Source organism: Actinia tenebrosa, unplaced genomic scaffold (assembly GCF_029948245.1).
Source record: "Actinia tenebrosa isolate PJP-AT-01 unplaced genomic scaffold, QUT_ActTen_1.0 PGA_scaffold9__36_contigs__length_13948895, whole genome shotgun sequence".
Lineage (NCBI taxonomy): Eukaryota > Metazoa > Cnidaria > Anthozoa > Actiniaria > Actiniidae > Actinia > Actinia tenebrosa.
The window spans coordinates 1,473,298-1,495,828 of record NW_028292586.1 but is presented as its reverse complement, the minus strand read 5'-3'; the positions used below and the strand labels follow the sequence as shown (position 1 = coordinate 1,495,828).

At 39.4% G+C, this 22,531-nt stretch overlaps 2 protein-coding genes across 3 annotated transcripts; both read left to right on the top strand.

Moving 5' to 3' along the window:
- The first annotated feature begins 314 nt into the window (after positions 1-314).
- On the top strand, positions 315-7,821 carry LOC116296930 (alkylglycerol monooxygenase). 2 transcript variants are annotated; one of them, XM_089025291.1, is made up of 16 exons: positions 315-484; positions 849-959; positions 1,758-1,885; positions 2,803-2,954; positions 3,198-3,301; positions 3,747-3,842; positions 4,099-4,165; positions 4,270-4,302; positions 4,654-4,686; positions 4,957-5,039; positions 5,150-5,209; positions 5,499-5,573; positions 6,125-6,241; positions 6,850-6,932; positions 7,124-7,212; positions 7,503-7,821. In XM_089025291.1, exons 1-16 carry the CDS (start codon positions 458-460, stop codon positions 7,607-7,609), a joined length of 1,365 nt encoding a protein of 454 aa, XP_088881417.1. In that variant the 5' UTR covers positions 315-457; the 3' UTR covers positions 7,610-7,821. The 2 variants fall into 2 exon arrangements, with proteins under 2 accessions (XP_088881417.1, XP_088881418.1); XM_089025292.1 differs by lacking the exon at positions 5,499-5,573.
- Positions 7,822-8,696: 875 nt separating this feature from the next.
- Positions 8,697-22,447, top strand: LOC116296920 (uncharacterized). The gene is made up of 14 exons (XM_089025290.1): positions 8,697-8,883; positions 9,726-9,829; positions 9,910-10,122; positions 11,426-11,542; positions 11,868-12,069; positions 12,501-12,724; positions 12,934-13,203; positions 13,354-14,066; positions 14,533-14,874; positions 15,069-15,386; positions 15,698-16,205; positions 16,698-16,916; positions 17,057-17,266; positions 17,988-22,447. Exons 2-14 carry the CDS (start codon positions 9,763-9,765, stop codon positions 22,187-22,189), a joined length of 7,605 nt encoding a protein of 2,534 aa, XP_088881416.1. The 5' UTR covers positions 8,697-8,883; positions 9,726-9,762; the 3' UTR covers positions 22,190-22,447.
- The last annotated feature ends 84 nt before the right edge of the window (positions 22,448-22,531 follow it).

Genomic DNA, 22,531 nt, shown 5'->3' with positions numbered 1-22,531 from the left:
TTATGCAACGATCTCGTTCCCAGACCTCACGTTCTTCTTGATCAGTGGTTATGTAACTGAAGGTCACTCAAGGTTTTGCTACTTTTTACACAGGAGGGAGAGGAGATGTGGAGATTTTTCTAGCTATTAGTATTCTGTAAAGAAATCTTTGTTTTATGAAAATAAATATACTTTAACTCAAAAAAATATCAATCATACCAAAAAGACCCAAATATTGCAAAATATCTTTAAAGATTTGATTAAATTATTGAGAAATAATATCAAAATCATCCCCTCGCCCCAGAAAAAAATTTTTCGTCACTGTTTTTCAACAACGAAGACTGACATGAGGAATATCGGATGAAAATAGCTCAGATTAAAAGATTGCAGCTTTGGAATTCTTTCTTTAAACACCTCACAGCTTCTCTAGAGTAGGCATCTCCTGTCTAATTCTGGTCTGAGTGAAGCTATATAAAATATGAATTTTAGTTTTTGTGTACCAAAGGTAAGTTTTTGGGTTCATGAACCGGCCATCTTTGTTAGTAATGTTGACATTTTCAGAGCTTTATTTTTGAAGTTTATAACTATTCTCAACATCACTTGGTATCGAAAACTTAAAAAATATATAATATATCTTTTTTCCCATTCAAAGCACGGATGTTTTTATTTAAACCGTCCGGTTGGCGGATGGTTTATAGTGGGGTCATGGGTAATTGAATAGATAAAGAGTAATAAATAAAAAGAGATTTTACTACTCTTTTTCCATATTTCTAAAAGTTTTAGCTCTTATTTTTAGTTCATATTTAAATTATTCAAGAATAATTAGTTATAAAGACACATTATTTTTACTTGTTTCCTTGTCTGTACAGATTTCTGCAAATACGTCACTGTTGCAAGGCATTCGATGGTTCTTTTATGCTGCTTCACCATCTGAGAATTCATTTGTTCACGTTAAGGAAGTCCCTGACTATTTGAATGATGTAAGTAATAAAGAAATAAGAAATAGACACATGTGTGATGTGTGCTGCATGAAGTTAAAAAATATGCTGGGATTGGGAGAATAAAAGTAAGGTGTTATTTTAAAGAGAAGCATGACACATAGCTGAGGACTAGTCCAGTCCCAGACCTGTTTTTAGGCTGCGCCGTTGAGCGGCTAGCCTCCATCGCAGCCATTCTTAGGGTCGTCACGCAACATTGCATGACGACCCTAAGGACGGCTGCGAAGGAGACTATTGAGCGGCTGGTCGCAAGGCAAAAAGTGTCCTTTTTGTTCTGTGACCAGCTGCTCAACAGAGCGGGCTAAAAACTTGTCTGGGACTGGACTAAGGTGAGGTTGTGCTTTTCAACACTTCTCAAATGTTCTGCCGATAGAACTCCTTGGCTTGGGCAAAATGTCCATTTCAGACCACATGCCATTCACTAGAGTATCATTTCTTTTAACTGTTTCACTTTGTTGTATATGGATACAACTCAAACAAAGAATGTTATTCTCAAGGGAATGACCCATGTTCTGAAATGGGAAAACATATGCCAGAGCTGTGGAGGTCAATTTCCAAGAGTTTTATAACTGCACACAGCTCCATGCAAGACTTTTACTTTAAAAAAAAAAAGACTTAATATTAGCCATTCTTTTGGAGATGAAAGCAAAATATAATTGTGCTGTGTTAGGTTCTCATATTAAAGTGTCCTCTCAACCAATCAGAAAGCAGCAAGAATTATAGCATTTATTAATATGTAATGTAGCTGGCTCTAGTCATAATTTAACTAATTCATTTTAGGCCCTTCCTTTGTTTATTGGTGCCATCATTTTGGAGTATGTCATTGCCTTCTTGAAGGGTGTGCCGAGGCTAAGGTTAAACGACAGTTTCAGCTCTGTTTCTGCAGGATTTCTAATGCAACTTACCAAGTAAGTATATAGCAAAATATTAACAGGGTAAAAACCAGGCACAACAATTTTATTTTCAATGATTTGATCACAATTTTTTTGACAGCAAGATTTCTTCTTCTCAACCATTTGATGCCTTCAGGCATTATTTTTAAGAGTGAGAAAGCAATGAATTCTACTTTACTTATGACAATGTCTGTGAATAGTTGTCAGCTAAAAGACGATAACAATAGCACACACACACACACACAAATACATGCACACACACACACACACACACACACACATACACACACACACACACATACACACACACACACACACATATATATATATATATACATACATATGTATGTATGTATGTATATATATGTATATATATATATATATATATATATGCCAGTCCAAACAGGTGTATATATTAATTTAGTAAAAATAATAATGCAGGTGATTATAGAAAATCTCGCATGCTGATTGGTCAAGAAACTCACACTATCACACGGTAATCACCTCTAGCGAAAATCCAAAATGTCGTCCAGCCTCTTTGTTGTTTTTAGCAGAAAAAAATGCCTTTTATCTTCTTTTTTTTCTTTTTTTGAAAGAATCACCTGTATGTATACTAAAACAATTATTTGCCTCAGGCTCAGTGAATATTGGGGAATATTTACCTCGCCGCTCAAAGACTGGCGTCTCTGTAAATATTCTAAAAACTGTTTTAAATATGTTTGCCGTGTGGGAGTCTAATGTTGAGAAGAGTTTGCCAACTAATTTCTTAAACTGATAAGTTGATGTTGACATAATAATATGCTCTACTTTTCATTGGAGATTCAACCTTTGTAAGGGACTTTGTGTCCAATTGTTGGATATAAAGGATCTAAATGCTTATATATTGAATAAGTAAAATATCATTTAATTGAGGACTTTTTTTGGATTTTAAGGTTGCTCGTTTTAAGTACAGAACTGGCTGCTTATACATACGTGTATAACCACTACCGGCTGGTCACCTTACCATGGGACTCTTCCTGGACATGGTATTTGTGTGCCGTGGGGGTAGATTTCTTCTACTATTGGTTTCATAGGGCTGCTCATGGTAATTCTTACTGGCTTTGATAATAAAATCTGTTCATTAAAAACTTAGGGAAGATTTACAAAGGGAATAAGATTTGGTGTCTAAAGCCTAGGGCAAACGTCAAACTTTCCATGCACCGAACTTAACTACATCAAAGAATGGCGCCTCATTATCACCTGATATCCATTGTTTTTAATGAGTTTGGTGCATGGAAAGTTCGACGTTTGCCCTACTGTAGGCCTAAAATAAATATTTTGTACACAGAAATCAACATATTGTGGGCAGCACACCAAGTACATCACAGTTCAGAGGAGTACAACCTAACCACGGCATTGAGGCAATCAGTTGTACAAAACTATACATCATGGGTGAGTTGTTTGGTCTGTAGGTGATGGAGAAATAGTTCCAAGAGTGGGTCCACGGAACAGGGGGGGTGGATTTGGTGGCTAAACCCTCCCTTATTCTTATGATCCAAGCATTATGCTTGGAGCATTAAAATAAGAATAAAAAGAAAGAATCTATGTATATATTAGATTTTATTTTATACTACAATTTGCCATTGATCTAAAATTGAGCCATGGTTAACTCACATAATGAATGGTATTTATTTTCACCAGGCAAGCCATTTTCCATTCAAATGAAATTATTTGCATTATTTTTTGTTTTTGTTTTTGATTCACAAATAAAATATTGATTATTTTTATTTTTATCTCCTGTAGTGTTTCTATCTGCCAATGGCTCTTGGTACACCACTCTTTATATTCCTTTATTCATGCTCAATTTACCATGTTCTTATTACTCTTGTCGCTGTAGTGCTTTTATCTACCAATGGCTCTTGGTATACCACCATCTATATTCCTGGTCCATGCTCAGTTTACCCTGCTCTATCAGTTTTGGATTCACACAGAGGTATCTATATCTAGACAGTTCACTTTGACTTTATCTTATCTTATAACATAAGATAGAGTAAATGAATGGGTGGATGTATGGATGTATGGATGGATGGAAGGCTAAATGGGTGGATGGAGGCAGGCAGAGATAGAGGCATAGACAATAGGATAAATGGATGGGACGAGGGACGGGCAGGCAGATATGAATTGATGGATGGACAGACTGATGAATGAATGGATGGACACACAGTCAACAACTATTTTTATATTTCTAGGTGGTAAAATCTCTTGGTCCTCTGGAGTACATTTTCAATTCACCAAGTCACCACAGGGTTCATCATGGTATGTTGTGTCAGGATATCCTGAAAATCAGAGAATTAATATTCTTACAGTTTCACTTATTTATATAATTTTGTTGTTGATTTATTAATGCTTCTCTTTTGTAGGACGAAACCCTTATTGTATTGACAAAAACTATGGTAAGTTATGATAATGATGATGAAGATGATGATAATGGTGGTGATGATGGCCATGATGGTGTTGGTGATAATGATGGTGATGATGATGATGGTGGTGGTGGTTGTGATGATTGATGGTGCTTGAGTTAATAATGGTAATGGTGATGATGATGATGATGATGATGGTGGTGATGATGATAATGATGATAATGGTGATGATGGTAGTGATGATGATGATAATAACGATGATGATAATGATGATGGTGGTTGTGGTGATGATGATAACAATGATGGTGATGTAGATGGTTGATGATGATGATAATATTCATGGTCATGATATAATTATTGTCTAAAAATATTTTGTTTCTACAGGTGGTACCCTTATAATCTGGGACAGAATGTTTGGTAAGTACCACCAGGAATATGTAATATAACATTATACTAACCACTCTTTTCACTTCTACGAGCTGATCTAGACAACAGTCACAACAGGGAAATAGGGCAATACACTGCCGCCAATCAGATAATATAAAGGTACCAACCAATTTATTTGATTGATGGAAATGCACTGCCCAATTTCCCTGTCACGACTGTAGTTGCAAATAGTGCATAGCAATGAAATGAATGATAATGCTTATAAATCTTAACATTAACAACCTATACCTTGGTTTTCAGGCACCTTTCAAGAAGAGACTTCAGAAGAATTAGCCTATGGTTTGGTTCATCCTCTGTCCAGCTGGAACCCTCTGTGGACACAGGTATGTTTGAACATGAGAAAGAAAAAACAAAAACAAAGGGAAATAGAAAAAAAAAGCAAAAAACAAGAGAATATCTGTGAGCTTTTTTAAATTTTTTTCATTGTTGTTAGATTTGTCACTATCATCATATATGGAATACATTTTGGGCAACTAATGGATGGAAAAACAAGGTATGTAGTTTCATTGTTATCACACAATAATCTCTTACCTCATTTCTTCCTTCTTATCTTGACATTTCATTTATGTAAATGCCAATATTATAAAAAAAACTTGTCATAATTGTTCGAAATATTAGGATAGATTAATCAGGCAAGAAAAAAAAATCTTGGATTCTGCTTAATTGACCTGTTAGTCATCAATTCTACACTTGATTTGATCACCAGAGGGTTCCCACTGACATTTCTCCACAGCCGAATATCCACACTAGATTCCTTTGACTCTTTACTTTTCCTTTTCCAGTTATATGTGTTGGTCAAAGGTCCTGGTTGGATGCCAGGTCAGCCTCGTCTTGGGAATCCTGATGATATCCCTAAGGTAAGACCCTGATTCTGACTTGCTCGTAAAAATAAAATGGAATTCATGCTTTCTGTATTTGGAAACTGTTATATTTTTCCTTACCAACTGCAATATGTTATTTGATTGATTGCTGTCAAATGCCCAGTAGCGAATCAAGGGTGGTGTAGTGAACTCGTCTCTAAACTCGGGGGTATCAAGTTTGATTCCTGGACTTACAGTGTAACTGCTGTAACTGGGGCCAATTAGACGAGAAAACCAATTAAAATCTAGAATGAAAACAATGTATTCTAACTTTGGGTAGTCGAGCCATTTATTGCTAAGTTTGCAAAGTCCGGTTGCTACACAAGTTTAGAGAAAAATTGATAGACTCGTTCATATTCAAGGCTGTGCTGTGAAATATGATTGCCTGGCTTGCATTTTCTCGCTTTTGATTGGATAAGAGAGGAAGTGTTCGGATGCAAATATTTCCCCACTAGCCTATAGGATATGGACTTGCTAGAATCCATGCTTGCTGAAGTTTGGGGAGACGCGAAAGAAAACAATAACAACTCGTTTTTGTTTGTATTCAGATCGAGTACCCTATCGTCAAGTACGACGTTCATCCTGGTATGTGGGGTAACGTGTACGCTGTCTGCCATGGCTTGCTGTTTCTTGTGGCTTATCAACAACTCATCGCAAAACATATGGTAAGAATTGAGCTTTATTAAACATTTGTAATATATTTAAGCTGATAGACAGCGGCGACCTTTTATATTACTATTACTATTCATGCCGGCTTTCCCATTTGTTTCTCTTTCTCTCTTCCTTCTTATTTCTTTCTTTCCTTCCCTCTCTCCTTTCTTCTTCCTCCTTTCTTTTTTTCTTTGTTCCTTCTCTCCTTGTTCCGTCTCTCCTATCGTTCCAATAGTTCTCTCACACTTTCAAACTCTTGCTTTCTATCAATGGACAACTTCGACGATATGGCGGCCATCTTGCCCGGGGGCAAAACAAACACAAATCTCGAACAAAAATTCTTTTATGGGTAAAGGTGATCGGTGTGCTGTCTTGTATTCTCTCGTGGTGAGCTGTTAATACCAATCGACGTCATTACTGTAACAAAGGTTTATTTACCACCTGGACGCCCCCTAACGCCTTGCCATCCAAGATGGCCGCCGTATCGTCGAAGTAATCCATTCAACCCTCATCACGAAACTCAGGATGCCTCTTTTCGTCACCATTACTTACCCTTCTTTTTTCGTCCGGGCTCAATATAAATGATTCAGATATGATTTCGCATGCTTTTTCGTGGTTTCAGATCCTGAGCCAGTTCAATGTATTGGCCGTCGTCTTCTTCTTGATTCTCACGCTCACTTCAATTGGAGCGCTTTTCGATTGCAAGTAAGTACAAAAATCAAAAATCAAATAACTTAAAACTTTGATGGTGGAAAGCAAACAAAAATTGCTGGGCGTAGCCAGGATTTTGCCATGGGGTGGGGGAGGGGGGGGCAGGGACTCCTTGCCCCCCTGGCTACGCCCCTGAATTGTCTGTGTTTAGCATAATTGTTCCGTATTCCTTCTTCCCCTGTCAGGTGGTATGCGTCGTATCTTGAGTTTTCTCGCTGTCTTCTTTTCATCCTCTCTGATGTGCTGTTAACATCACACGATCTGAATACAGGAGGTAAGTATCCAAGTACTGAGTACATAAGAGACCTTTAGCACGATGTTCTTGCTAGGGAGAGCAATCCTCAAACTGCAGTTCAAGGGCAGGAGTTTTGCCTCAAACGTTCGACATTTAGCGAGGCTTCATAACATAATTATTGCTGGAAGAGCCGCCATATCGAATTTAATTGATGTTGAGTGTTTCTCTGTGTTTCTGGGCGTGTTTCTGTTCCTGATCCCTCGCGGTTAGCGGACAACCTGATAAACATAAACAAAGTTTTTAATTTAATCTTTTTGTCTCGTTTCTAGTTCTGCCTGAGTTCTTTTTGACCATCACAAGAGCATTCTTCATTGGATCGACTTTCCTATGGATGTTCGTTTGCATGGCTCATAAAGGCAAAGTCAAAACGTCATAGACAAGCGAGTCACATGCCCTGAAATGTCCGCGTTTTAACAAAATGATTTCAGTTTTTACTATATGAATAAGAAGAATTATATTAAGTGGCCATGTCGAAACAATAATCTAAAATAAGGACCGATTTTATTGATTTAGGTGATGATGGTAGACCTGTTGCTCGATACTGGGCATTTGGTTGACTATTTCTATACACAAATATGTATACATGTATACAGACAGTTTATTTATTTCTCTGATTTGAATTTTAGTTTTGGAAATATGATGATGATGATGATGGGGATGATGATGATGATAATGATGGTAGTGATTATGATAATGATGGTGATGATGATGGTGATGATGATGATGATGACCATGATGATGATGATGATGGTGGTGATTATGATGATGATAATGATGATGATGATGACCATGATGATGCTGATGATGGTGGTGATTATGATGATGATAATGGTGATGATGACCATGATGATGATGATATTGGTGGTGATTATGATGATGATGATAATGGTGGTGATTGTGATTATGATGATGATGATAATGATGGTGATGATGATGAATTGTGTATTTTATGCTTAATTCACCATTTTCCATACATCGGTTCACTGGTCAAACACAAAGCATTCAGTCGAGGTCGCAAGGTTCAAATTTGAATAATCCTTTGAAAGTACCTTGGCGCCTCTCTTGATCACTTTGTGTTTGACCAGCGAACCAATGTATAGAAAATGGTGAATCACGTCAAAGAAATTAATTATTAGTTTAAAGAGAACCTTTGCAACAAAAATCAGAATCACTTGCAAAAAGATTGTTAGAGTTGACCAGTGTGTTCGATTCCTCTCTTCATGATGGAGCAAAACTAAACTATTTGGATTTCATCGTATTTTTACTTCGCTATGAATTAATTTTTTTTTCTTGATTATATATTTTTATTTTATTTTTACGAAGACAATAAAGCTTAAGAGTAAAATATTTTAAGACGTACATCAAATCCCTTTTAAATATGTATACGTAACTTTACGAAAGAGGCAAGTATAATCTTCACCCTCCCCACCCCTAAAGATTTTGATTTTTGTTATGTAATTCGAAACCAGGCGGGCTTAGCGATAATGTGCTGTGATTGGTCCGCTAAGAATAACTATCATCTTCCGAAATCAGTAACTTAGAAACGGTCTAATAAACTGCGTCGTTGTAGTTTGAAAAGGTCTAAAGAAAACATGGAATACCACGATAAATTATGAGATTTTTTATATGGTATGAGACAGTTCGTATAAGGTAAGTTATTTTCGTGAACATTATACTATTACATATTGCGAGATATAATAATACAGATCGAATTGGGTTGATCTTCGAACGACAAGCATTCAACAACGGCTTATGCTTTTTACACCTATTTTCTTTGAAAGATGCTTAAATCATTGAATGATAATGTATATCCCGTGCAATATTGTTAGGTTTTCAAAAAATATGATTCTGATAAGGATTTTTACTTGTGTGTGATTTGGAAGCCAGCAAAGTGCACGCGAAAACCATTCTGCAGTCGCTATGTCTGATAGCATACCAATGGTAGAAGAAGCATTCAATGACAGGAGAATGAATCATTTAAAAGCGTCTTTTGATCGCGAATTCAATCCCCTTCTTCATCTCCAGTATTTGTTGTTATAATATGTAGAAAAAACTATTCAAAAAGCTTGGTAGACCTGAAAGTATTTAATCTAAACAGAATGCGAAGAAAGTAAAAATTCGTCAATCAAAATTTCGATATTGTAGCGTATCTTTCGGAAATCATTTCACTCCTCTGGTTTAGGCTTTACAAACAGAAATAAAATGATTTGTAAATACGTAAATCAAAATTGGTTTTAGAATCCGGGTTTTGATGGAATATACATAACCGACTGACTCCAAAGCCATTAGACTAATGACAATGTCGAGGACGTCAAAATATTGAACTAACTCCTTAATGCTCGAGTAAGATTTCCAATATTGAATAATGTTTCTAAGCATTGTATCCACAAACATTTTTATGTAATTACAGTTTCAATAATTTTTATTAATTTTTTTTTACATAAATGTATTTTTCATATTAAGTTTTCGGTTTTTTCCCCTTTTTCTTTCAGATTTAGTGTTTTGAATAAACAGTATAGTTGATCAAATATGTTTGTAAATAGCATATTAGCCTCGTGGTTTCTGTTGTCGACTTATGGGATTTTATTATTTCAAGGTAAGAATTAAAAATGATACGGACTGTATTCTATAAAATGTTACTTCTAGAAACAACAATTTTTTTCTTATTTCCTTCAGAGTCGAGCGCACTGACATGTGTCTCTTCCTGTCTCAATAATGGTACATGTATCAATAGCAGCAGTGGTCTAGGCTGTGTCTGTCCTTCTGGGTTTACTGGTAGTAAATGTGAAACAGACATCGATGAGTGTGAGAGTAACCCTTGTTACTTTAATGGCACTTGTGTTGACGGCATTGATGGATATGTTTGCAAGTGTCATGATGGATTTATTGGTAGGTCAGAAACACTTGAGAGAGTTCTTCCTCCAATTTCCAAAGACCTCAAAGTCAGTTAAAAAAACTCGGCTGCACCTCGTTTTTTCAACTCACTTTTCGGTGTTTGGAAATCAGAGGAAGAACTCTCTCACGTGTCTGAAATATTACATCCATCCATCCATCCTGCAACAATACATCCATCCATCCACCAATCCATCAATCGATCAATACACACAAATCCAACTACCCACCTCTCCATCCACCCATGATCCGTGCATGCATCCACTCATAACCAAATAATGTATCTTTCTACCCTTTCATCCAACTCACTCAGCCATCCATTTAATTATTCAACAATTTTTATTTTCTTCACTCAAATCTTTAATGTACTTACTATTTTGCTAATAATAATAATAATAATAATAATAATAAAGAATGGTTTTATATGCATATAAAAACCTCTATGCGTTTACAATAAATAAATGTATAAATGTATACACTTATTTCAATAAAGTTAGTCACCTGAAAAGCTACAAAGCTGAGACTGACAAGGATTATGGATAGATACATTTTACATGTTTTAACCGCTTGATAACTGCTGATGGACTTGAGATCTTCTACCAGTTACAGTCTCACCTCCTCTGAGCATCCTCAACTGCTGCAGTTTGTGTCAAAAGCTTTACTTGTTGAATATAAAATATTTTCCATGATTCTCAGTGATCACAGCTTTCTAGGTTTTTGTTGACTAACTAATTATATAGAAATTTAGATTATAAAATGGAAAAATATAATGTTCATGTAATTAGTCCATTTTTTCATTTCTTCTATCCTGACATCAATTTTTTCTCCCTCACTAGCTTAATAGTGGCTAACAGAATTACCTTTTGTTGCCTTCAAACAATAACTATTGTTTCAAGTCGAGGTAATTGGGTCCACGTTAAGTAAATGTATAGAAACGGACCCAAATACCACAAGTTAAAACAATATTGTTTTATGCCAAACATAATAGATTTTAACTCTGATATCTACTATTTTACCTGCATACATAATTGGCGTGTCACATAGGAATTTAGCAACCCCCAATTTATGGACATTGGAGTTTGTGCAGTGCGGGTGTTATGCTTTGCGACCCCTCCATATATAAGGGTCACACCCAGATCCTTGAATCATTCCTTCAGAAGATGCCTAAGGAGAGAGTAGAAGATTCACCCCACCCACCTCCCCTGGTGGTGGTTGACAACGCATCGCATGCTTTTTGTGGCTCCATAATGAGTATGCAGTGAGGATAAAATACTATTCATCTGTTGTTTTTGTTATTTAGGTAAGAACTGTGAGGCTGTAGTGAACAAATGTCTGTATAATTACTGCCAAAACCAAGCTACTTGTATTCACCATCAAACTGGTGACTATCAATGTATGTGCCCTGCTGGATTCATGGGTAAGTTGCATGTTGTTAGGGCAAGTCAGAATAATCCTTGATTTACAAACTTCAATGTACCACTTACTATTCCATTGTCGTTAGAGTGGGACCCACAAAGTTCGATGTCTCTCTTCGCCGACTAGCATTTCAACGACTGCCAATCAAAAACCTGAAATAAGAAATACTATCTTTTGGACTGAAATATAGATTTTAGAGGATAAAAGTTTAATTGGATTAGATAGTTGACTTTTGGTCAATCAAGGGTGGTGTAATGGGAGCAAATTCACCTCTTGCTTCTGGGGTCTCATTTTTAAAAATCAACATCATCTCATTTGTCTTTCAGGAGTTCATTGTGAAGTCAACATAAATGAGTGCAATCTGACGTCAACTCCTTGTGGTGTTGGTGGCACCTGTATTGATGGTATCAATGGATATGTATGTCAGTGCTCAGCAGGTTATACTGGTGCACGGTGTAATGTAACTATAAATGACTGTCTGTCCAAGCCCTGTAGTAATGGTGGAACATGTATTGATGGAGTAAAAGGGTAAGTGATACCTTGGCTCACCCTGCCTTTATCTTTTGGGAATTCCCACCCCCCTCCCCCCCCAACCTTTTATGTTGTTGCCAAAGGCCCTCCCCACCCCTTGGAAATTCTAATCCCCCTACTGGAGAGGTTGGACATTTTCTTGAACTACACAATATCCCCTACTCAGACCCTCCCCACCGCTTGTAAATTCCAATCCCCCTTCATGGGGGAGGGGAGGTATGGATATTTTCTCCCCACCCTTTTGAAATTCTAATCCCCTCCATAGGGGAGGACTGTGGAACTACAATTTCCTCTCCTAAGACCCTCCCCACCCCTAGGGAATACCAATCCCCTCCTTGGGAGGTATTCTGGAACTAGAACTAACTATTCTTTATCCCAAGCAGTTTGAATTTCTTCAACTTAACAAGTTATTTCTTTTATTACTAAAGCTACCATTGTCAATGTTTGCCCGGATTTACTGGCCATACCTGTGACACTAATGTTGATGACTGCAAGAACAGGCCTTGCAGGTCCTACCAGCAATGTATTGATGGTATAAACACCTATCAGTGTGCATGCGCAGTTGGTTATACTGGGAGTATATGTAATGTGGAAATAGATGAATGTGCAAGTCAGCCATGCTTAAACAATGGTACTTGTAATGATGGAATAGGTGAGTATGGTTGGTGAAATAACCCCATTGATGAACTTTGGTCTTATAGGATGAATAATTAGGTATAGATTCATTCAGTTGATTAATATATCAGCACCAGCCTATATTGACAGGCAAACACTGCCCATCATGTGCTATCAACCAGAGAGTATCCTAGAAAATTTGTTTCTCAACTGTTTAAGATAAATTCTGTTTATCTTGTCTCCTAGGTAATTTCTCATGTACTTGTCCCGCGGGATTCGAGGGGCATCGCTGCGAGAACGAGACCAATGAGTGTCAATCTGACCCTTGTTTCAATGGAGGCACGTGTCATGATCGCCTTAATCACTACCAGTGTGAGTGTCCACCTGGTTTCCTTGGTAACCAGTGTGAAGCCAACGTGATTGAGTGTCTATCAAATCCGTGTGTGAACAACGGAACGTGTGTAGAACATGTTGGACGTGTTGGATACTCTTGTAAATGCTTAAAGGGATTCGCTGGTGAGTTAAAAATATTAGGATCACTTTAACATTGGTTTTTTCCTCAGGACGTGAGAAATGAAGGAACCAGGTTATACAGAAGTTATTATTATTATTATTATTATTATTATTATTATTATTATTATTTGATATATGCCGTTTCACTTGTAGGTCAGCATTGCCAGTTCAACAGCTCTATATGTCATTCAACCATCTGCAAGAACAATGGCACATGCCAAATATTCAATTCAAAGCGAAGATGCTTATGTAAGCCGGGATGGACTGGAGATGAGTGTACCGTGGACGTCGACGAGTGCCCAGCCTCGCCTTGCAAACGAGGCACCTGTCATAATACACCAGGTAGCTTCCACTGCACATGCCCAGCAGGATATACCGGTGTTCATTGCGACGTAGACCTTGATGAATGTTCCAGCATGCCTTGCGCAAATGGCAGCACTTGCACCAACCAGATAAATGGATTCTCCTGCACATGCGCACCAGGATACACGGGCGTACAGTGCAGGAGCCTGGTAACTGACTGCTCTACCAAGCCCTGTCAAAATGGCGGCGTCTGTTCCACCTCAGGTAACAAGTTCACATGCACCTGTCAAGCCGGTTTCACAGGTTTGACCTGCGGCCTTGATATTGATGAGTGTTCTTCTAATCCATGTAAAAATGGCGGGACCTGCGTGGATAAAGTCAACAGCTATCAATGTCAGTGCGCAGATGGATATATGGGTCAGTTATGTGACTCACTGCACGTGATCAGTTTTAGACAAGGATCGTATATACCAATTTGGATCCAGGCTCTCACTGCTCCGGCCCACGTGACTTTTAAATTCAGAACCAGTGTCCCCGACGGTCTCCTGCTCTATCAAGGAGGGGTAAGTTAGTATTTATATGCGGAGTGGTGAATGGTTAGAGCAAAGTTTCTGATTGTGAAAAGCTTGGATGACCGTGATCTTGTCTGGGTATATTTATTCTCTGATTAATGATATTTTCTATGCGTTTGCGACAATACTAAGTGCCGAAGCGTTTCAGTACAAAATCTTCTCTATAGAGCATTTTTTCATGACTGCGAAAAGCTCACGGCACGAACGCGATCGCCAGACCAATCACATTGCCCGAGAATTTACTCTCCATCCAATCAAATACCCGGAATACGGCATAAATATGGCGCGCCAACGGTCACGCCAAGGACACGGCACTGCCAGACCAAACACATTGCGCGCGCGAGAAAAATTAAAATTAAAATTCTAAAAAACATCGCGGTCACGGCACGACACGCTTACAGCACTGAGCTTTTCTCAGTCATGCGAAAACTGCTCTAACTGTTTGTAATTGCTGTAGGATACGACCAAAGAACATCCCCACCACTTGGCAGTAGAGCTGTACAATGGCGCAATCCGTGTTTCATTCAACATGGGTGCAGACACGGCTGTAATCTCCGTGGGCGCTAACCTCAACGACAGCGCGTTTCACAGGCTTTCGGTAGAGGTCGACTTAACCAGAGCCATAGTCAGCGTGGAATCAAGCTCGTGTTCCGGGGGGAGCTGTCAAGCTACTGCAACATTAAAGCGTACAGGGACGTCTTTGTTAAGTGGTTTACCAATGATGGGTGGCTTTAAGGAGATGACCCCCCTGATAAGAACTCATATTGTCGGGAAGGATTATTTTATTGGTTGTATCGAGGTAAGAATCTTGGTTCGTTTACAAATGCGCGCTTTCAGAGAGCGTGTTATAACATTGTAGTGTAAATGACCAATCAGAGTGTGTGTTATAACATTGTGGTGTAAATGACCATCAGAATAAGTGTTATAATATTCAGTGGTGTAAATGACCAACCAGAGAGCTTGTTATAACGTGCTTATTCGTTCACTTGACAGGACTTCCAGATCAACAGATTAACAGACATGATATCACATTTCCTGCCTTATTCCAATAACATACAAGCGGGATGCGCCAGAACAGACGTCTGCCAGAACAACCGATGTAAACATGGAGCATGCGTGGATCAATGGTGGGATTACCGCTGTGAGTGTAAGACAGGGTACGACGGCGTACTGTGTGACAAGCAAGCTGTCGCTACGTTAAGCTCTGACGAAAACAACGGGCTTGTGTTCCAGGCCTCTTCCGTTATTACGTCATTGTCGTTTGAGTTTACAGCTGCTAATGATGGAGTTCTCATCTTTACCGAGAAAGAAGTAAGTACTGTAGTGCTAAGCTCTTTATAAGTTCGTTTATCCTTACGTTATATCCATACGTTATATCCATAATAAACCTCTTTACTTTTGGCACAGTGCTTCCCCATTTCACACCACATGTCATTCCCTTGAGTATCATTTCTTTGTTTAACATTTACACATCAAAAACACATGAATACGGATACAACTCAAACAAAGAATCTTATTTTCAAGAAAATGACACGTGGTCTGAAATAGGAAAACATTACGCCCAAGGTAAAAAGGTCTAAATTATGTAATCTAACCAATCATCTTCGTTGTACTATTTGCAGTCGACACCAGGCTCCTTCGGTCTGTCCTTGAGCAGAGGTCAACTGATTGCAGGGTATTACGTTGATTACTTCACCCAAACCTCCAAGAGGCTCGGACAAAACCTTGGCGACGGAGCCTGGCACCAAGTCCAAGTCAACGTCACTTCCGGCCACATGACCATCAGCGTTGATCCTTTCAAAACAACCCTTCAGCTCGTCAATATAGCAATACCTCATTTTGCAGATAAGCTTTACATGGGGAATCTCCTTAACAGCTTGGCGGACTTGGGTCTCGTGCTCGATGGATCGAAAACGTACAGCGGTTGCACAAGAAAGGTTAGAATTAATGACGTACCGAAGACCTTTGAGCTTGCTAAGAGTTCTGGGTATTCGTTGCCAAGTGCTGGTTGCAAGAAGGAGAGCAACTGTCATGGCGGTATGTGTGATAATGGCGGGACCTGTCTGGCTACCTGGACTGGGTTTGAATGTAGGTGTTTGGCAGACTTCGCTGGGAAAACCTGCCAGAACAGTAAGTATAGACTATTACAGACCAAGGATGCCATGTAATTCCACTCTTAGAAGTTTTTTTTTTTTTTTTCATGTGTAAATATTTTAACATGTTTGTCATAAAGGTACAATTCTCAAGGGAATGTCATGTGATCTGAAATGGGCAATTTGCATACGATCTGATTTAGTGTGTTTGCCTGTACAGTGACCTTTAATTTTCAGCGATAAAAAAAACCGTGCAGCAAAAGAATTATATAGAATATGAGAAATATCTCAGTTTTGTTTGTGGTACGCCAACATGGCGGCGATAATCCTTCACGTTTTGCTAAGAGTGCAAAGACATGGCTGCGATGGTGAAAGACATAGCAAGAAAATACTGTACTGTTATTATCATTACTATTATTTTTAATTTAAAAGTAACGATATTCTCTTTCAATGTGAACTCATACAAAACGTTTGTACCTCCTTGGTTCAATATTTTTTCCAATAATAATTATCACTACTTATCACCTAGGTACGTCCATAACTTATCTATCAAGCAGTAGTTACAGTGAAGTCATTCTTAATACTACTCAATGGATCTTCGGCCAAGAAGGATCATTTTGGTTCCAAACCATTCAGGTCGGAGGTCTCCTTATGTACGCTGGATGGCGACCGGGAGGGACTAATACCGAATTCCTCATGATTGACATATTGTCAGGTCGACTGAGATTTACCGCTGACCTAGGCTCAGGTAAAACTTCATCTATTGTTCTTGATAAGCCAATCATTGATGGCCACCTGGCACGAAGTCAGACGTGCTAGACTGGGAGGCAGTCCCACTCTGTTATATTTGACTGTGTCTTTTTAATATTGCCTTCAAACTCGTTGTAGGTACTTCCTCTATCGTTCTCGATAAGCCAATCAGTGATGGTGACTGGCACGAGGTCACGTGGTCAAGGCGTTATAAGCACGTGCGTGTAGTTATAGATGAAACACATGCTAAAGATATGGACATCCAGGGCAGCCAGACTGTACTGGACATTACTGATGGAAAAAACATCTATGTACATTTGGGCGGATTCCCATATCCAAAGACTAAAGGTAATAACCGTTTAAACTTTTATTTGACAGTGCTGTTTGGAATATTCTTTCACCCCTACAAAAGACACGGTTGCAGCTTAAATCGCGGGCTCAACTGCCTAGTTTTTTTTTGTTCTTTCCCTTTTATACTTTCTCCATTTTTTTTTTGCGTAAGATTTTCTGATTTCAAAGGATGTGTAATAATATCTTGTTCGAAGGACTAACAGCAAATCATGACTTTGCTCAAAAAAAATCATTCAATCAAAATCTTTTTTGTGCGCGCGCAATTATGACATAACATACATACGTATTAGATTATCTCATTATGACGCAATAATCGTTTGACTCGATCAGCACAAAATTCAAAGCTGCATCTTCGATGGATCTTGATTTGATCACAGATAGTTTTCCAACAAACCACGAATAGGTCACTTGCATTATAACGTCATTTACTACCACTACCAGAATCCCTTGCACACTTTCTTTTGTTCAGTTAATTAGCACCAATGTCTTACTATTCTCATGAGGAAATACAATTTTGAATAAGAAAGAAAATTCGCGAAGCATTTTGGTAGTGGTAGTAAAAGACGATATCATGCAAACGGAACCATTGACAGCCGACATGTGAATCCGTCGATGCCTTGATGACACGTTTGCTAACTGCAATTTTATATATATATCTAGTAAATATTTATTAGTGTTAATTGTAAATCATTTCATTCTCTTTTCCTTCTCCATGCAGGTATGTCGACCACAAAATCATTTCAAGGTTGCCTAAAGGGAGTTAAATTTCAAGGTCGATTTGTTCATCTTTTATCGCCATCATCTCAAGAAGGTCTCGCAGTGACGCACACCCAAATACAAACCGGTTGTCATAGAAATTCCTCGTGTGCTTCCAATCCTTGTCCTGCCAACAGCGCATGCGTCGACCTTGGTAATACTTTTAATTGTACATGTCTTCCACGATGGACTGGAGCCAACTGTAGCATTCGTATTCCCGACTGCACAGTAAGCAACTGTAGCAATGGAGCGACATGTGTTAATGTTAGTACGGGATTTGACTGTGTTTGCGCGCAAGGTTTCACGGGAAAATACTGTAGTTCTTCCATAGACCCTTGCGCGCATGATCCCTGTAAAAACGGGGCAACGTGTCTGAAGGTGTCGGGTTCACAGTACAAATGCTCTTGTGTCAAGGACTATATGGGACAACACTGTGAGCTGAAAATGGATAATTGCACAAGTTCTCCGTGTCAAAATGGAGCCACGTGCATCGACGAGGCTGAAGACTACAACTGCACATGCGCGGCCGGTTATGAGGGAAAGAACTGTGAGGTTTTCAATCCATGTTACAGACACAGATGTCAAAATGAATCGACGTGCGTCAGAGGGGACGGAAACTATACCTGTGAATGTCGACCGAAGTTCGGTGGTCGGTACTGCGATCGGTGTATACCTGGGTTTACCGGACGTAATTGTTCTGAGCCGATCAATAAGTGTGATGCCAACCCGTGTGAAAACAATGGGACCTGCTTCCATGATCCTTTGCGGCCGTTGTCTAATTACTCATGCGCATGCGCAATTGGCTTCACTGGTTCAGATTGTGAAGTTGATGTGGACGAGTGTTCGGGAAATCCTTGTCGAAATGGTGCAACATGTAGAAACCTCCATGGCGGATATGCGTGCCACTGCAGTAATGGATTCACGGGTAATTCGTGCGAAGTAGACATCGACGATTGTACAGCCAAACCATGTAACAACGGCACGTGTGTAGATAAAGTCGCAGGATACACTTGTTCTTGTTTTAGTGGCTTAACTGGGCGTCATTGTGACGTTAATATCGATGACTGCAAAAGCTCACCCTGTCAAAACTCGGGCACCTGTCGGGATTCGATCGGAAACTATTCGTGTGGCTGCGTTTATGGGTTTACTGGACGAAACTGTGAGATCAACGTCGATGAGTGCTCGGAAAATCCTTGCGCTAATGGCGGTACGTGTAATGATCTCGTAGGGAATTATTCTTGCTCGTGCGCGAATGGATTTGAAGGTGAAAACTGCACTGATGTTATTGATAACTGCAAGCCTGATCCTTGTATTAATGGAATCTGTTTGAATTCTCCTGGAAATTACAGCTGTCTTTGTAAAGATGGGTTTGTTGGTCGTAACTGCAGCGTAGAGGTTGACGCATGCCAGTTGAACCCTTGTGTGAATGGAGCTTCTTGCACTAGTACAGCTGGGAAATATAAGTGTTCTTGTGTTCTTGGTTTTACCGGGGCCAACTGCTCTGTTGATATTGACGATTGCACTCACAATGCTTGTCAGAATGGAGCCACTTGTGTTGACAAAGTTGCAGACTACCTTTGCAACTGTACTGAAGGATTTTCTGGCAAAAACTGTTCTGTAAATATCGATGACTGTACCCCGAATCCGTGTCAGAACGGTGGTACTTGTATAGATGGTATTGCAGACTACACCTGTCGATGTCCTACTGGATTTACTGGTAAAACCTGTTCTGTAAACATCGATGACTGCAGCCCCAATCCTTGTCAGAACGGTGGTACTTGTACAGACGATATTGCAGACTACACCTGTCGATGTCCTACCGGATTTACTGGTAAAACCTGTTCTGTAAATATTGATGACTGCAGCCCCAATCCGTGTCAGAACGGTGGTACTTGTACAGATAATATTGCAGACTACACCTGTCGATGTCCTACTGGATTTACCGGTAAAACCTGTTCTGTAAATATCGATGACTGCAGCCCGAATCCTTGTCAGAACGGTGGTACTTGTACAGATGGTATTGCAGACTACACCTGTCAATGTCCTACTGGATTTACCGGTGAAACCTGTTCTGTAAATATTGATGACTGCAGCCCCAATCCGTGTCAGAACGGTGGTACTTGTATAGATGGTACTGCAGACTACACCTGTCGATGTCCTTCCGGATTTACTGGTAAAACCTGTTCTGTAAATATTGATGACTGCAGCCCCAATCCTTGTCAGAACGGTGGTACTTGTACAGATGGTATTGCAGACTACACCTGTCGATGTCCTACCGGATTTACCGGTAAAACCTGTTCTGTAAATATTGATGACTGCAGCCCCAATCCATGTCAGAACGGTGGTACTTGTACAGATGGCATTGCAGACTACACCTGTCGATGTCCTTCCGGATTTACCGGCAAAACCTGTTCTGTAAATATAGATGACTGCAGCCCCAATCCATGTCAGAACGGTGGTACTTGTACAGATGGCATTGCAGACTACACCTGTCGATGTCCTTCCGGATTTACCGGCAAAACCTGTTCTGTAAATATAGATGACTGCAGCCCCAATCCTTGTCAGAACGGTGGTACTTGTACAGATGGCATTGCAGACTACACCTGTCGATGTCCTACTGGATTTACCGGTAAAACCTGTTCTGTAAATATCGATGACTGCAGCCCCAATCCTTGTCAGAACGGTGGTACTTGTACAGATGGTATTGCAGACTACACCTGTCGATGTCCTACTGGATTTACCGGTAAAACCTGTTCTGTAAATATCGATGACTGCAGCCCCAATCCTTGTCAGAACGGTGGTACTTGTACAGATAATATTGCAGACTACACCTGTCGATGTCCTACCGGATTTACCGGTAAAACCTGTTCTGTAAATATTGATGACTGCAGCCCGAATCCTTGTCAGAACGGTGGTACTTGTACAGATGGTATTGCAGACTACACCTGTCGATGTCCTACTGGATTTACCGGTAAAACCTGTTCTGTAAATATCGATGACTGCAGCCCCAATCCTTGTCAGAACGGTGGTACTTGTACAGATGGTATTGCAGACTACACCTGTCGATGTCCTTCCGGATTTACCAGTAAAACCTGTTCTGTAAATATCGATGACTGCAGCCCCAATCCTTGTCAGAACGGTGGTATTTGTACAGATGGCATAGCAGACTACACCTGTCGATGTCCTACCGGATTTACTGGTAAAACCTGTTCTGTAAACATCGATGACTGCAGCCCCAATCCCTGTCAGAACGGAGGGAGCTGCAAGGACTTGTTGGGTAATTATTCCTGCACCTGTTTAACAGGTTTTACTGGATTGAACTGTGACGTCAACATCAACGACTGTTATCCCAACCCATGTCTTAATGCTGGTAATTGCACTGATCTGATAGCAAATTTTTTCTGCACTTGTGCAAAAGGATTTCAAGGCCAGCGTTGTGAGGAAGATATCAATGAATGTTACAACAAGCCTTGTGCGCATGGCACGTGCAACAACACCGTGGGCTCATTTGTATGCAATTGTGGTAACACAGGATATCAAGGTCCATTTTGCGAATTGGATATAAACGAATGCTTATTTTCTCCTTGTAAGAACGATGGAACGTGTCTGAACACACCAGGATCATTCTCGTGCCAGTGCGCTCGCGGTTACGAAGGCACACATTGCGAAACTGACGTCGACGAATGTTTAAGTAACCCATGCCTGCATAACGGCCGTTGCATTAATCTAAAACAAGGTTTCGTATGCATATGCGATGGGACTGGGTACGAGAACTACCGCTGCAGTGTCAACGTCGACGAATGTTCATCCGGGACACACAAATGTCAGAACGGTGCCACGTGTAAAGACTCCAAAGGTAGCTACAGTTGTGTCTGCGAACTTGGGTTCAACGGTAGATACTGTGAGAATAAAACAATACTTGGTGAGCCCACGGCAGGTGCTCGTCAGCAGCAGCAGAGTACAATGGACGTCGAGGTTGGCTTATCGATAGCATTTGTATTATTACTCTTGATAATCGCTTTAGTTTTCATGTACTTTTATTTTCGCAAACAAGCAGCTAAAATGAGTGGAAAGTACTTCCCTTCTGAAGAAGAAAATAAAGCTGGTTACGAAATGACACAACTTGACTTGCAAAGACTTGAAAAGGAAGAAAAACTCGTCTAAAAATAAATTGAAAAAATTAATTTAAGAAATATATTTTTATATTTTAGGTCACTTCTAAAGTAATTTTAATTCAATTATTTATAATTTGTACATAAAAAACTTATCATTGATTCGCTTGCAAATATTCATGCTTGTAAATATTTTCTTCTAGAATAATCTTACTTGATTTTTTTCCCGGCAATTATTTAAGGTTTGCGAAATTGTTAGAACTTATTTTTTATTTGAGATGAATAAGATTTATTGAGATCGGGATTCCTGAGTACGGAAGCCAGTCTCACCATGATAAAAAGAATTTGGTACCAAGCATTCAATATCGATTTTATTTTTTATTTTTAAGGCCTA

Excerpts from the sequence above, each read along its gene's own strand:
- LOC116296920 (XM_089025290.1), top strand. The coding sequence starts at position 9,763 with ATGTTTGTAAATAGCATATTAGCCTCGTGGTTTCTGTTGTCGACTTAT. Across the intron at positions 16,917-17,056 it reads TACCGCTGACCTAGGCTCAG|GTACTTCCTCTATCGTTCTC; the intron begins GTAAAACTTCAT and ends AACTCGTTGTAG. Across the intron at positions 17,267-17,987 it reads CCCATATCCAAAGACTAAAG|GTATGTCGACCACAAAATCA; the intron begins GTAATAACCGTT and ends TTCTCCATGCAG.
- LOC116296930 (XM_089025291.1), top strand. The coding sequence starts at position 458 with ATGAATTTTAGTTTTTGTGTACCAAAG. Across the intron at positions 4,166-4,269 it reads TCACCACAGGGTTCATCATG|GACGAAACCCTTATTGTATT; the intron begins GTATGTTGTGTC and ends TCTCTTTTGTAG. Across the intron at positions 5,574-6,124 it reads ATCCTGATGATATCCCTAAG|ATCGAGTACCCTATCGTCAA; the intron begins GTAAGACCCTGA and ends GTTTGTATTCAG.